General features: G+C 46.5%; 1 protein-coding gene across 2 annotated transcripts in view; it reads right to left on the reverse strand.

The window, feature by feature from the left end:
* Positions 1-7,074: 7,074 nt before the first annotated feature.
* Positions 7,075-14,471, reverse strand: part of USP46 (ubiquitin specific peptidase 46) — a 63,822-nt gene continuing 56,425 nt past the window's right edge. For both annotated transcript variants that reach the window (XM_021101210.2, XM_021101209.2), the window contains exons 8-9: positions 11,886-11,964; positions 7,075-10,769 (exon numbers count right to left, since the gene is read on the reverse strand). In XM_021101210.2, the coding sequence (XP_020956869.1) occupies positions 10,668-10,769; positions 11,886-11,964 (181 nt within the window). In that variant the 3' untranslated portion in view covers positions 7,075-10,667. The remainder of the gene's footprint in view (positions 10,770-11,885; positions 11,965-14,471) is intronic.

Here is a 14,471-nt window from a genome sequence, read left to right on the forward strand (position 1 = left end):
TGTGTGTGTGTGTGTGTGTGTGTGTGTGTGTCTTTTTAGGGCTGCACCCGTGGCATATGGAGGTTCCCAGGCTAGGGGTCAATTCGGAGCTATAGCCGCCGGCTTATATCTCAGCCACAGCAACACCAGATCCAAGCTGCCTCTGCAATCTACACCACAACTCTCGGCAATGCCAGATCCTTAACTCACTGAGCGAGGCCAGGGATGGAACCTGTGCCCTCATGGATGCTAATCAGAATGGCTTCCACTGAGCCACAATGGGAACTCCCAGGAAGTGGTCTTGTTGATCATCTCACTTCATCACGGTCACACCAGGAACTTTTCTGAGGTTGGGGTCCCGTGAGACTGTTTCTGTCCTACAGGAGCCACTCTGGCACAACAGGAGCTGGCTCCAGACAATATTCCAGGTGTAGCTGTCACAAGCTACTTCATGGCTGTCAGGGGCTGTTTTTTTGTTTGTTTTGTTTTTTTCCTCTCCGCCTCAGCTCTCTCTCTTTTTTTTTTTTTTTTTGTCCTTTTGCCTTTTCTAGGGCCATTCCCACGGCATATGGAGGTTCCCAGGCTAGGGGTCCAATCGGAGCTGTAGCCACCAGCCTACACCACAGCCACAGCAACACGGGATCCGAGCCACATCTGCAATTTACACCACAGCTCATGGCAACGCCAGATCCTTATCCCCCTGAGCAAGGCCAGGGATCGAACCTGCAACCTCATGGTTCCTAGTCAGATTTGTTAACCACTGTGCCATGATGGGAACTCCCTGCCTCAGCCCTCTTTCATTGTGTTTTTTTACGCCTGGAAGATGTTGTGGAGATTAGATGAAATGAAACAACCTAGCACAATCCCCCACACCTTCTTTATCATTTAAGTAACTGTTCTCATCTGCTTTCAGCTGTTTTGGCAACTGCATCTGTATCTCCCTTGAGGACCTGCAAAGGGCCCCTCTGCTAAATAACACCCATCACAACCCCAACACCAACCCCAACAGTATGTCCAGCCTCTGTCTGAGGTGACAAACCTCGACCACCATCCAACCCAGGAAGCCACAGTCAGAATTTGAACTCAGATCATCTGCCTCCTGACCCTTGGCCTTCCCCACAAGCTATGACAATGGCACCAGCTAGTGGCAGCCCACACTAGAATCTGGGGGCCTTTGCAATTCCAAGTCCAGGGCTTTCTCACACTACCACTGAATTGAGTCTGAACTTCTCCGACTAGAGATCAAGGTCAAGGCAACAAGAGAAAGGGCATAGAGTCCATAGGTTGTCTATCAGCGAAGGGCACTTGTGGGGCTCACTGGGGTCCCACCTGACTCTTCAGGACAAAGGCACCAATTGGGACAGACATTGCAGTGAGGCCTGAGGTCACAAGCAATCCAGTAACAGCAGAAGGGTCTTTCGTTTTTCTTTCATTCGTTCGTTCTTTCTTTCCTTTTTCCTTCCTTCCTTCCTTCCTTCCTTCCTTCCTTCCTTCCTTCCTTCCTTCCTTCCTTCCTTTCCTTCCTTCTTTCTCTCTCCCCCTCTCTCCCCGCCTTCCTTCTGTTCCTTCTTTCGTTTTTAAATGAAAGTTGCCACATTTATATCAGGTTCTCCCTCTCTCTCTCTGTTTGCTACACGGGCAGCTTGTGGAAGCTCCCGGGCCAGGGATCGAACCTGTGCCACCCAGCAGGGCCCAGAGCCGTAGTGGTGAGAATGCAAGAACCTTAACCTGCTAAGCTATTGAAGAACTTCCTAGAAAGGTCTTTGGACAAATAATAAGGTCCTACTGTATAACCAAGGGAACTGTATAGTCTGTGATAAACCATAATGGGGAGCTCCCATCCTGGCTCAGTGGTAACGAACCCAACTAGTATCCATGAGGATGTGGGTTCGATCCCTGGCCTCACTCAGTGGGTTAAGGACCTGGCATTGCTGTGAGCCGTGCTGTCGGTCACAGGTGTGGCTTGGATCCAGCATTGCTGTGGCTGTGGTGTAGGCCGGCAGCTGCAGCTCTGATTCGACCCCCCTAGCCTGGGAACTTCCATATGCCATGGGTGCAGCCTGCTCCCCCCACCCCCCGCCAAAAAAAATAATGGGAAAGAATATAAAAAAGAATTATATATAACTGAGCTACTTTGTAAACCCACTTTGATTTAAAAAAAAATTTTTTTTAAAGATCTAAACCATATTCCCCTCCTCTTACTGCCCTGAGATTCACATTTCACGTTCTTGTTCTACGTTCTGAAGCAGCTCCCAGCTGAGGGCACATCCTGCGGTGAGTTTGCTCTGCATAACCTTCCCAGATTCCATTTAAAGAGGAGATCAGTCAGCGAACGTCGGGAGGAGGTTCCCCCTCCTTCGCCAGCCTTCACTTCTACTTCATTTTGTTTACTTATTTTTAAATTTTTTTGCTTTTTAGGGCTGCACTCGTGGCATATGGAGGTTCCCAGGGTAGGGATCAGAGCTACAGCTGCTGGCCTATGCCACTGCCCACAGCAATGCCAGATCCTTAACCCACTGAGCGAGACCAGGAATCGAACCTGCAACGCCATGATTACTAGTGGGATTCGTTTCCACTGCACCATAATGGAAACTCTCTTCACCTCTACTTCTGCTGGAGCCTCATAAGTTGGCACAGACAATATACCAAGGCAGGTAAGTTATACTTATTTTTTGTTTTCTGGATTTGGAATAACAGATGAAAAATATGCAGAAATAACTTTTTTTTTTTTTTGCCACAGTGTATAGCAGCTGAACCCAGACCTAAGTGGTGAAAGTGCCAAGGCCTAACCACTAGACCACCAGGGAACACTCCAGAAACAACTTCTTTTCAAAATTGTTTTCAAGCAATTTATTCTATGGGGTTTGGCGGGGGCGGGGCAAGAATGAGTCTCTTCTTTATGCAGGTTTTACAACCCATAGAAAAATATTTTTCTACCCCTCGGCGTGGGAAACAGGCATTTGTGAATCTGCTGGGCTCTGTGGTGAAGGGATTTAGCTTCCTGCAGAAGATATGCAGGCTCGCTCTCAAATTGTTCTCATGTTTATTTTCACTTATCACAGCACAGAATGTTCTCTTAGGCGAGGTCAATTCAGAGACACTCTGAAGTATGAATACAGTTGAGTTGGAGCATAGAAGGAGGACTTGGTTAAATACATAGAAAGAGTGGTTTCAGGAGTTCCCACCATGGCTCACTGGTTAACGAACCCGACTAGGAACCATGAGGTTGGGGGTTCGATCCCTGGCCTTGCTCAGTGGTTAAGGATCCAGCATTGCGGTGAGCTGTGGTGTAGGTTGCAGATGCGGCTCGGATCCCGCGTTGCTGTGGCTCTGGCGTAGGCCGGTGGCTACAGCTCCGATTCGACCCCTAGCCTGGGAACCTCCATATGCCTCAGGAGCGGCCCTAGAAAAGGCAAAAAGACAAAAAAAAAAAAAAAAAAAAAAAAAGAAAAGAAAAAGAAATAGTGGTTTCAGCTATGACATTCTTTTGCTTCCTGCCAAGTCAAATCTATATCTCAGTTTTCTTCCTAAGCTCCCTAACTAGGAGGAAGTACAAATTTCCACCCACAGCACAAGGGTCCAACCTTCCCGTGTAGTTTCTGTGGAATTCCACACCACCTTGACACAACCTGCATGCTCACTGGAGGGAGGGGGGGAAAGCAGAAGACACATCCGTGTAACTTACGATACCCTCAGGCCCGTTAACAAAGACTTTATTATGAATCATCACGTGGGAAATGAGCCCAAAATTAGAAATCTTTTATACAAAATCAAATGTCACTTCTGATTCTGGCATCTCAGGGCCAAAATAAAGCCATTTTTCACTTGTTTGTAAGCTCCTAACATGCTTTGTTCTAAGCACTGTTGAGCTGAAAGAGAACCCCGAAAGGAAATATAGATTGATAAGCCAATAATATCATTAGTCACAGAGCTTACAAACTCATGCCCTGATTGATTCTGGTAAGGTTGGACAGGTTCTAATTACCTGGTAATCATGGAAGAGATTGTTTAGATAATTTATTCAAAAAATCCTCTGTTGGAGTTCCCTGGCGGTCTAGCGGGTTAAAGATCCAGCATTGTGGAGTTCCACTGTGGTTCAGCGGGTTAAGAACCTGACATAGTGTCCATGAGGATTCAGGTTCAATCCCCGGCCTCACTCAGTGGGTTATGGATCCAGCATTGCTGCAAGCTGTGGTGTAGGTTGCAGATGTGGCTTGGATCTGGAATGGCTATGGCTGTGGTATAAGCCTACAGCTGCAGCTCCAATCCGGCTTCTAGTTTGGGAACTTCCATATGCCACAGGTGCAGCTTTAAAAAAAAAAAAAGATCCAGCATTGTCATTGCTGTGGCTCAGGCTCAGGCTCAGGAACTTCCACATGCTGCAGACCCAGCAAACAAAAAAAAAAAAAAAAAAAAAAAAAAAAAATTTTCACTACTAAGACTTTCAATATCCTGGCTCTTTTAACATGAGTATCAAGAGGCAAAATGCTCAAGTCCATCACTGTAACATATTGGATTCACACATGGTTTTCATTTTATTTATTTGTTTTTTGTTTTTTTGCTTTTTAGGGCCCCACCCTCGACATATGGAGGTTCCCAGGCTAGGGTTTGAATCAGAGCTACAGCTGCCAGCCTACTCCACAGCTACAGCAACTCAGGATCTGAACCATGTCTGCGACCTACACCACAGCTCACGGCAACCCTGGATCCCCGACCCACCGAGCAAAGCCAGGGATTGAACCCGCATCCTCTTGGATATTAACAGGATTCTTCCTGCTGCACCATGACTGGAACTCCTGCATCCTCTTGGATATTAGCAGGATTCTTCCTGCTGCACCATGACTGGAACTCCCGCATCCTCTTGGATATTAGCAGGATTCTTCCTGCTGCACCATGACTGGAACTCCCGCATCCTCTTGGATATTAGCAGGATTCTTCCTGCTGCACAACTGGAACTCCCATAACCTGTAGTTTTTAAGAGTGTGTCGTCCCTCCTGGAAGGAGCTAAAAGGCAGGCACGGGAGAAAGCGGGATCCAAGAAGGTGATTCAGGAGAAAAGGAGGGCCTGCTTTACCCACCGCCCTGAGGGAAGTAGCGCCCGTCTGTTCAGGAAGACCCAGGCGGAAGGGCCAAGTGTGCCACGTGGTGATGCATTCCACCTCCCCAATCCCAACATCACTTCCACGATTTAAATTTCTTTCCCCCAGACCTTTTAAATGAAATTATTATTATTATTATTTTGCTTTTTAGGGCCAAACCTGCAGCATCTGCAAATTCCCAGGCCAGGGGTCCAATTGAAGCTGCAGTTGTAGGCTTACACCCCAGTCATAGCAATGTCAGATCTGAGCTGCATCTGCAACCAGCTTGGGGCAACTCTGGATCCGTAACCCACTGAGAAAGACCAGGGATCAGACCCGCATTCACGTGGATCCTAGTTGGGTTCCTAACCCACTGAGCCACAACGGGTACTCCTTTGCTCCTCCTCTTTATGCCCCCACCTCCTGTTGGGAGGCCTAGCACACAACAGGTGCTAAATAATTGCTTAACTAAAACCCTCTCCACCTGGGGCATCTCTTGGACAAGTCAGGACCAAAATCCTCCCTTGCGGGGAAATGACTCAGCAAGCCTCTTTATCTTCATGTGAATATGAGGCGTGGAAGTGGAAGGCCTCAGTTCTCTGCTTGAGGTGTTTTCAGTATCAATGAACAGAGGGGAGGAAATAGTGTCACGCTGGTGGCGACAGCCCTATGTGATAGATGAACGATGGACGGGAGGCTGAGAAAAGAGGACACCCCCCTGAGGTCTTCCAACCTGATGGCCTTCAAGGCAGAGGATACAGGTGATTCTGCACCAAGCCTGTTCCAGCCCAGGCAGGTTCACCTGAACTGTCCTGAGATGATGGATGGAAACTGGGTGACTTCAAGGCACACTGCCCGGCCTTGGTCGGTGGGGTTTTAGCCCCATCATGGGCCCAGGCAAATGTATTCCGATGACAGTTCCCTGCCCACACAGGGACTCTTGAAGTGACTGGCTCGGGGGGCAGGGGAGCCTTAATGCATTTTTAACAGCAAGCTTGAGTCTTGGTCCTGGGGGCTACACATTCTGAAACCATAGGACAGGGGCTGCATTCCTACTTTCTCTTATCTTTTTGTCTTTTTAGGGCTGCACCCTTGGCATATAGGAAATTCCCAGGCTAGGGGTCCAATTGGAGCTGTAGCTGCCAGTCTACACCACAGCCACATAGGATCTGAGTCACATCTTCGACCTACACCACAGCTCACGGCAACACCGGATCCTTAACCCACTGAGCAAGGCCAGGGATCGAACCCGAAACCTCATGGTTCCTAGTCCGATTCATTAACCACTGAGCCACAACGGCAACTCCCTCTTACTTTCTCTTAGAGACCAGATGCCGATGGGATCAAAGAGCTGGAAGCCGCTTCTTTATTTTGGAAATGGATCTTTTATTTTATAAGGGCATTTGCCATGCAAAATCTCAGCTAAGCAATTACTTGTGATGTGAATATACCTATCCTTAATTCTGGTTTTCACTGATCATCTCAACTTGCTCTTCCCCCAGACACAGGTTTCTCAATTAAGTCCATTGATCTTTCTCAAAAAGTGGTGAGTTATGAAAAACACTAACTTTTATGAAAGGGACAATAGCAGAAACTACCTATTACAACGACCAGAATATCCCTTACAATGGGAGGTTCCACTGTGGCTCATTACAAACCCAACTAGTATCCATGAGGATGTGGTTTCATCCCTGGCCTCGCTCATTGGGTTAAGGACCCTGTGTTGCTGTGAGCCGTGGTGTAGGCTGCAGATGTGGCTTGGATCCCATGTTCCTGTGACTGCGGGGCAGGCTGGCAGCTGCAGCTCTGATTCGACCTCTAGCCTGGGAATTTCCATATGCCAAAGTCTTGACCCTAAAAAGCAAAAAAAAAAAAAAAAAGAATATTCCTTACAATCTTTCAAAATTAAGTTTGAAACGATTACCTGGACACGAGACGACGTGCCAACAACTCATATTTCCTAAAAAGTATTTTAAGTCCATGTGTGTAATGCTACCCAGATATAATTCTCTAGGAAGAGAATTCCTATTTTATTTATTTATTTTTTTGCAAACAATTTTAGAGGCAGGGTGTTAAACCGATTGAAGTTTCACAAGATTGACATTATTGCTTAAAGTGCTTGAGTTGGTTACATTAAAAAAAAAAAAAGGTACAGATTATTTTAAATAAAAACTAACTTTTTTTCTTTTTTTCTTAGCAACAAAGTCAAATAAAGGAATGCCACACAAATACAGTAACTATTTTGGTTACACAGAAATGGAAGCCAAAAATAAATTAATGTAATACTGGAAAACAGAAATTTAATTAGGCAGAAATGTAGGAAATCGTTTTCCCTGACCCATGCCACTTACATGAGTTAATCACACGAGTGCTGATAAATGCCTTGACCATATAATAGCAAACGAGGGCAAAACATTTAGTGCACAATATTTTAATACACATGAATATACAAAGTTGATCAAAATGCAATGTTTAAAGATAAAATCCATCTGTAATAAAGCTACACTCCAATATCTAAAATAAGCCCTAAGCTCCAGTTAGACCATAGTTCATTGTTAGGCATGCCCATGAAAATTTAAGGGTATCCATGAAAATAAATGCATAGGGACCATTTCTGTCACTCCCCGCCCCCCATTTCATCTGAAATCCAAAATATACCAGGCTATAAAACCAATATGACTGGTTTCCTAGTCAAAGCACCACCCTCTTGTGTGATTCCTTGGCGTTCTTCAAACCAGCCCCCTTCACGTTGCCCCGGAATGAAAAAAAATGCATCAGAAGAACAGGACTGGAGACCAGCATTCTACCAACATTGAGACAAATGACGTTGTAGCCAACGGACCCTCATCTCGACGTCCGACAAGGAAGTAACCAAATAAAGTAGATATTCCTTCTTTCTCTTTGTAACCTGTAAATCACTGTAACTTATTTCAAAACACCCCGTAGGTAAAAGAACTACTGCCGGCTTGCTCGCTCCTGCCAGAAATGACACACAAAACCCCTGGGCATCGCAGGGAATACTGCTGAGCCATTGTGCTGTCCTTGACCTCAGAAGGGTCTCACACATCCCACACCACTCCCTGCTTCCCACGACGAGGGAGGGATGAAAAAGAAGAGAAGTGATCACGTGTCCTCGCCGTCACATAACCTGAAATGACTGGAGGGAAACGTAGCTGCCTAGGGTTCTTTTCGTTTATGAAGGAGGAAGAGGGAAGAAATTTCCCTGATAGCCCTAAAGTTTAAAAAAAAAACAAAAACAAAAAAGGATGGAGTGTTGGCGGAGAAGTGTTTTGGTCTTTTCTCAATCTTCTTTCCTGCATCACACAACCATTTTAATGTCTTGGTCTTCTCTTCAGTACTTACTTTTTGATTCCAAAAATGTACCCAGGAATACTGAATTTTAGCTGACCCTTTCTATTAAAGGGAACTAGTTCAGTGAAATCACTGGGAAAAACTTTTTACACAACAACAACAACAACAAAAGCATTGCATCTATGACTGAGCATTTACATATTACTTCTAGAGGCTTCCGATTCAAACTTTTCTTTCTGAATAAATTAGATTCATTTCCAAGATAATCTTATTTTAGCTCTTCTCATGAATCAGTTCCAGATATATTAGAGAGCAATCATCTTTTGTTCAACTTTGCAACCTACAGTCAAAAACATGGATTATGTGTAGTACAATCAGAACCCTACCTATATCAGTCACCTGCAACCGGAAAGCGTCTCTTCTTAAAAACAGAATAAAAATTCACCTTCCAGGTAAGCAATGTTATATGTTTTGTGGAGGAAAAAAAGACAACATCTTTATAAATAGGAATTCGCCTCGAAACAAGGCAAGGTATATTTTCATCACTTGTATAAAACAATAATGTGAAGATCACCCTGTTTTTGTCTTCTCCAGTGAAAAATAAAACATTTCACTTCAAGCATGAACAGGTGAAGTGTTGGCATGCTTATTGAAGTTGTGAGCGAGAAACAGTTCAAGATATTTCAAAGATAAGGAATCCAGTTTTCATCGAGATAAAGTGCTATGCTCTTAATTGCTGCAAAATGGCCAGTAACATATTCGGTGTCAATTTGAGTTCACATTCTGCCAAAGAGTTTGCATGTTCGTTCGCTGATTTATTAGGTAACAAAAGAATAGGTTCACAGTATATCATAGTGTATGGAAGTCAATGGACTTCCCAAAGGAAGCCAAGATCTACAACTCATCTTATTTATAGGAAACGAAAAACCAGCTCAACAGCAAAACACCACATCGACCCTTTTAATAAAAGGTACCAATACTTAGATGATCTAATAAATACATATATAACAAAAGTGAAAAAAGTAACTATGGTGAGATGAGGTTCTTCCAAAAAACACTTGTCTTGTCAAGCATTCTTAGGAGTCTGAGCCAGAGAAACGCCGCTGCTTTGTTCATCTCTCCACCCGCCCACTCACACTTTCTGTGACCTGCCTGCATTCCACCCCCTAACTCCAGCATCTCCTCCAGGGAAAGTTCCATGTGAGCCCTGGGACTTGCCAGGGCCTCAGTAAACAGACCGAAGTGCTAAAAAGTGAAGAGCTGTACAAAGTGGCTGATAGGAGGAAAGGGGCTGTGCCTTCGTCCCTCCTGGAAAAGGATGGTGCAGGCGATGCCTGGAGAAGGAGAGCAGGGACCCCCCTGGCAGTCCCCGAGGTGTCTCAACCCTGCCACGATGGACCACCAAACACCAGCTGGACGGGAAGGATACCTTGGAAAGCTTAGCAGTGCCAGATAAAGGGGAGCTACAACTCACAGGACACAAGCAAAGTGTCACTAAAAACAAAGAGCACAGAGCCATTTTCCTGAAACTCGATTTTGGTAGAAAGGGCAGCAAAGCCACTTCCTGCTGTGCACAAAAGCTTCCTCCTCTCAGCTCCTCCTGCCCTGAGCTGCACTCGTCCTCAGCCCCTGGAATGCTGGCGGCCGGGGGAGCACAGCTCCGTGGGGAACGCAGCCACCAGCGACAGCTTCTTTCACCCCCGCGCTCCCTGGAGGAGGATTTTGGTTTCGAGGTCACTTGCTTTTAAACATTTTCACTTGCACACACTTAAAGCTATGGGTGCAGCTCGAAAAGAGGCACGTCTACCTCATCCTTCTCTCAGAAAAGAGGCAGAGAAGCTACAAATGGTGAGCCATGTTTCCAGGGATGAGTTAAAAGGAATGCATTGAATGGAGACCCTGGAAGCCCCTTAGGGAGATTAGCCAAGACCCCAAAGAGACTGTCGATGATGTTTGTATGAAATGTCGATGTAATTCAGCCAGGCACAGCCGGGGGGCGTTGGCAGGTACCTGATCCTAAAATTAGCAAACGTGATTCATCTAAACCTTACTACAATCGGATTGCAGTTAACTCGACCTCAGACTAAAATAAAACCACGAGTAGCGCTGCAAGTAGGGAAAAAAAAAAAAAAAAAAAAAAAAAAAACGCAGGGAGAGAAAGTTGAACACAGCCAGGCCACTGAAACGCGGAGTAACGCCGTTGGTGGGCCGCTGGGGAGGAGGAACGGCTGCAGAGAAACCAGGCTAAGAGTGCTTTGAACATTTTCCCCACTCGGATTAGTCCCACAGTTCCTTACATTATTCTCTTGACTGATAGAATAAAATATATCCAGATTCTGAATTTTTTGATATATCTGATGTCAGGCCATAGAATTCTTCAATAGCTTGGGCATCTATTTTCTGCAAGACAAAGAGAAAGGAAACAACACGATGGTTTAACATGACTGCTGGGAAAAGGAAAGAACAGCTGATGGCATGCATGAGAAAACCGAAGACACAGTAGCACAGAAATCACAACTGGGGAGTTCCGGTCGTGGCTCAGCGGAAACTAATTTGATTGGCATCCATGAGGAAGCACGTTCGATCCCTGGACTCGCTCAGTGGGTTAAGGATCTGGTGTTGCCCTGAGCTGTGGTGTAGGTCCAGACGCAGCTTGGATCTGGTGTTGCTGTGGCTGTGGTGGAGGCCGGCAGCTGTAGCTCTGATTGGAACCTCGGCTGGGAACCTCCATATGCCGTGGATGCGGCCCTAAAAGGACCAAAGCCAAAAAAAAAGAAAAAAATCACAATTGGGAGACTTCAACAGCAAATGGATAACTCCACAGACCTGACAGAGGAACACTGATTATACACATGGCAAATTGTTGGGGGAAAAAACACCTCCCCTTAATCTATGGGCCACCACAGGTGGGCACTCTTTGAGCCAGGACTTCTGCCTTTCAAATGGTAAACTGGGGAAGCTCTCGGGAATAATCCTAATTCTTTCAGGTCGTCAGAGTTTATTCCCTTTAGTGCTACCCACGGGGGCTAAAAAAAAAGACCACATCATTGAGTGTGGAGTTCTCTACAACTAGGATTCCTTTATATTGAAACCAATACATGCAATACTTTGGTATAACAGGAAGATTTCCAGGTTTACCACTAAAAAAAGTTTTTAAAAATAATAATCAGTACAAGAAAAAAAAGTAACAATGCTGAAACTTATTATTTGGGAGCAGAGAGGGCTTTAGTCAATGTAGGAAGCGGGGCGTACACATAAATAGGATGGCAGGCAGCAAAGAGACCATGTCCGGGCCGACTGGTTAACAAGAGCTCAGAGCAACGAGTCCACAGTCACCCCCCTTCTCCCCGTCCAGAAGGAATGGGGGGGGCAGCAGAAGTTAGTTTTGAGAGAAAGCTCCACTCTTTTCAAGTCCAATTATGGGAAAACAGGCCTGCTTGAGAAAGTGCCCACACGTACACATCCCCAAATACTGCCTCAGCCCCACCCCTAGGCTAGAACATTCTGCATACCAACCTCTACAATGTCATCATCAAACAAAAGCCAGAAGCCGTGACTTTTCACGATAGTAATATAATGCCCACGGTTAGGACCACTGAAAAACAAAAACCAAAGAAAATGACCAAGTTAACACTGACTTTTTTTTTTTTTTTTTTTTTGCCTTTTTGCCATTTCTGAGCTGCTCCCACAGCATATGGAGGTTCCCAGGCTAGGGGTCAAATTGGAGCTGTAGCCACCGGCCTACGCCAGAGCCACAGCAACGCGGGATCCGAGCCGTGTCTGTGACCTACACCACAGTTCACGGCAACGGCGGATCCTTAACCCACTGAGTGAGACCAGGGATCGAACCCACAACCTCATAGTTCCTCATTGGATTCTCGAACCACTGAGCCACGATGGGAACTCCAACACTGACTTCTTTATACCACTCTTTATACGCAGGTGTTTTACTAGGAAAAACCCTAGATCAGAAGGACTGAGAACCTGGTATAGTGGTGTCCATGTCCACATTCCTTTGGTCACAAGTCACAAAGGGACCCCCCAGGTGCCAGTGCTGTGCTGGGCAAAGGGAAAGATGAGTGAAACCTCTGTCTTCTAAGGACTCCTACTGCACAGAAAACAGACATTCGAAGTCAATGGACGTAAACGCGTAACTATCGTACAACGACTCCATGGCACACGCATTCTGGCTGTCAGGCCAAAGAGCAGGGAGTGAAACCGATGCCCCACTTTCCTGGGGTGTGGGTTGGAGAGGCACTAAGCTAAATACACATATATTTCAGTGGTGATCAGTGCCACGGGGAATAAAGCAATGGGCTGCTGAATGACAGAAGACAGGCACTTACTCGTACGAGGCTTCCCTGATAACATGGGTTTGAGCAGAAGGAATCTCCTTGAAGGGAAGATAGGGTGTGTGCGTATCTTTGTGTATCTGTGTGTATATATCTGTGTGCGCGCACGCACGTGTGTGTGTGTGTGTGTGTGTGTGTGTGTGAGAGAGAGAGAGAGAGAGAGAGAGAGAGAGTCATGTGACTGACTGATGGAAATTTCAGGAATGGGGAAGAGCAAGTTCAAGGTCTGGGGGAGGAGTGGGGGTGGGAAGAGTTCTTGGTGTTTTCACTGAACAACAAGGAAGCTGGAGCCAAGTGAGCCAGGGTGGGGGATGGGGTGGGGGATGGGGTTATCATGCAAGATTTTGGACTTCGCTGTGAGTGAGCCAGGAAGACACTCGGGAATTTCGAGGAGTGACATGATCTGATTCAAGTTTTAGAAAGATGTTAAACCATGATGTGTAATAAAAAGTAGGAAAACAGGAGTTCCCATTGTGGCTCAGCAGGTTAAGAACCTGACATAGCGTCTGTAAGGGTGAGGGTTTGATCCCTAGTCTCGCTCAGTGGGGTAAGGATCTGGTGTCGCTGTGGCTTTGGGTAGGCTGGCAGCTGCAGCTCCAAGTAGACCCCTAGCCTGGAACTTCCACATGCCACAGGTGGGGCTGTATAAAAACAAATAAAAAAAACAAATAGGAGGAGTTCCTGTTGCAGCTCAGTGGTTAATGAACCCGACTAGGATCCATGAGGACACGGGTGGGATCCCTGGCCTCACTCAGTGGGTTAGGATCTGGCATTGCCATGAGCTGTGGTGTGGCTCAGATCTGGCATCACTGTGGCTGTGGCACAGGCTGGCAGCTGTAGCTCCGATTCGACCCCTAGCCTGGGAACCTCCATATGCCTCGGGTGCGGCCCTAAGAGGACAACAAAACCCCACAAAAAAAAAACAAAAAACAAAAAAAAAAAATAGGAAAACAAAAAAAGACACACTATTGTACACTATAGAAAAAAGCAGAAAGAAAAACGAACAGCTGCTACTAGGTGGTTATATTTGCACAACTGAGGGAATTTTTAACTAAATCTAGACTTTTGTTTTTTTCAAGGCACCAGCAAAGCTGAAAAGCTGAATCTGCCTTAATTTGCCTTCCTTAAAGACAAGACACCCCACAGGGTCTGTTCCTGCCCCTCTCCTGCTCCCCGCGGACTCGAACTCACTGCCTCCTGTCCTCACTCACATTACCCGCTCCGTCCCTGGGCCCCCCCACTTGCTGCAGCTCTGCCTGGAAGAGTCCTCAGCCACGTTTGCCCTCTTGGGCCCTCTTCCTCCTTAGGACTCAGCTCATGTGTCGCCTCGGTAGATAAATCTTGGCCGACCACCTTCCCCGAAGAGGTGCCTCCTTGCTCTCTGTCACGGCCCTGTTCCTTCCCCAGAGCACTAACCAAAGCCATGAATGCGTCTGCAGTGGTTTGTTTCTGGTGGTACCCGGCTGGTGCCATTTCGTGCTAATTATCTACCTTTCCCGCTAGATTCTCAGCTTCACGAGGGCTGGGCCCCCGGGGGTCCTGAGTACTGCTGTACCTTCAGATCCCGCCCTGGAGCCCAGGAAACAAAGGTTTAAAAATACCTGCAGGAGCAATGAATGAGGCTGTGCGCCAGTGCCAACAGTGGGCCAGGAGGTCCCGGCACGAGGAGCAGGGGCTCAGCTCCCTAACCGCGGGGCTTTCTGGAGCCCACAGCCAGACGCCACCTGATCCCTGTGCACGGGCAGCCTGC

This window comes from Sus scrofa, chromosome 8, assembly GCF_054392235.1.
Source record: "Sus scrofa isolate SSC_HxYL_T2T_F1_AM1 chromosome 8, Sscrofa_HxYL_maternal_Yorkshire_Landrace_v2.0, whole genome shotgun sequence".
Lineage (NCBI taxonomy): Eukaryota > Metazoa > Chordata > Mammalia > Artiodactyla > Suidae > Sus > Sus scrofa.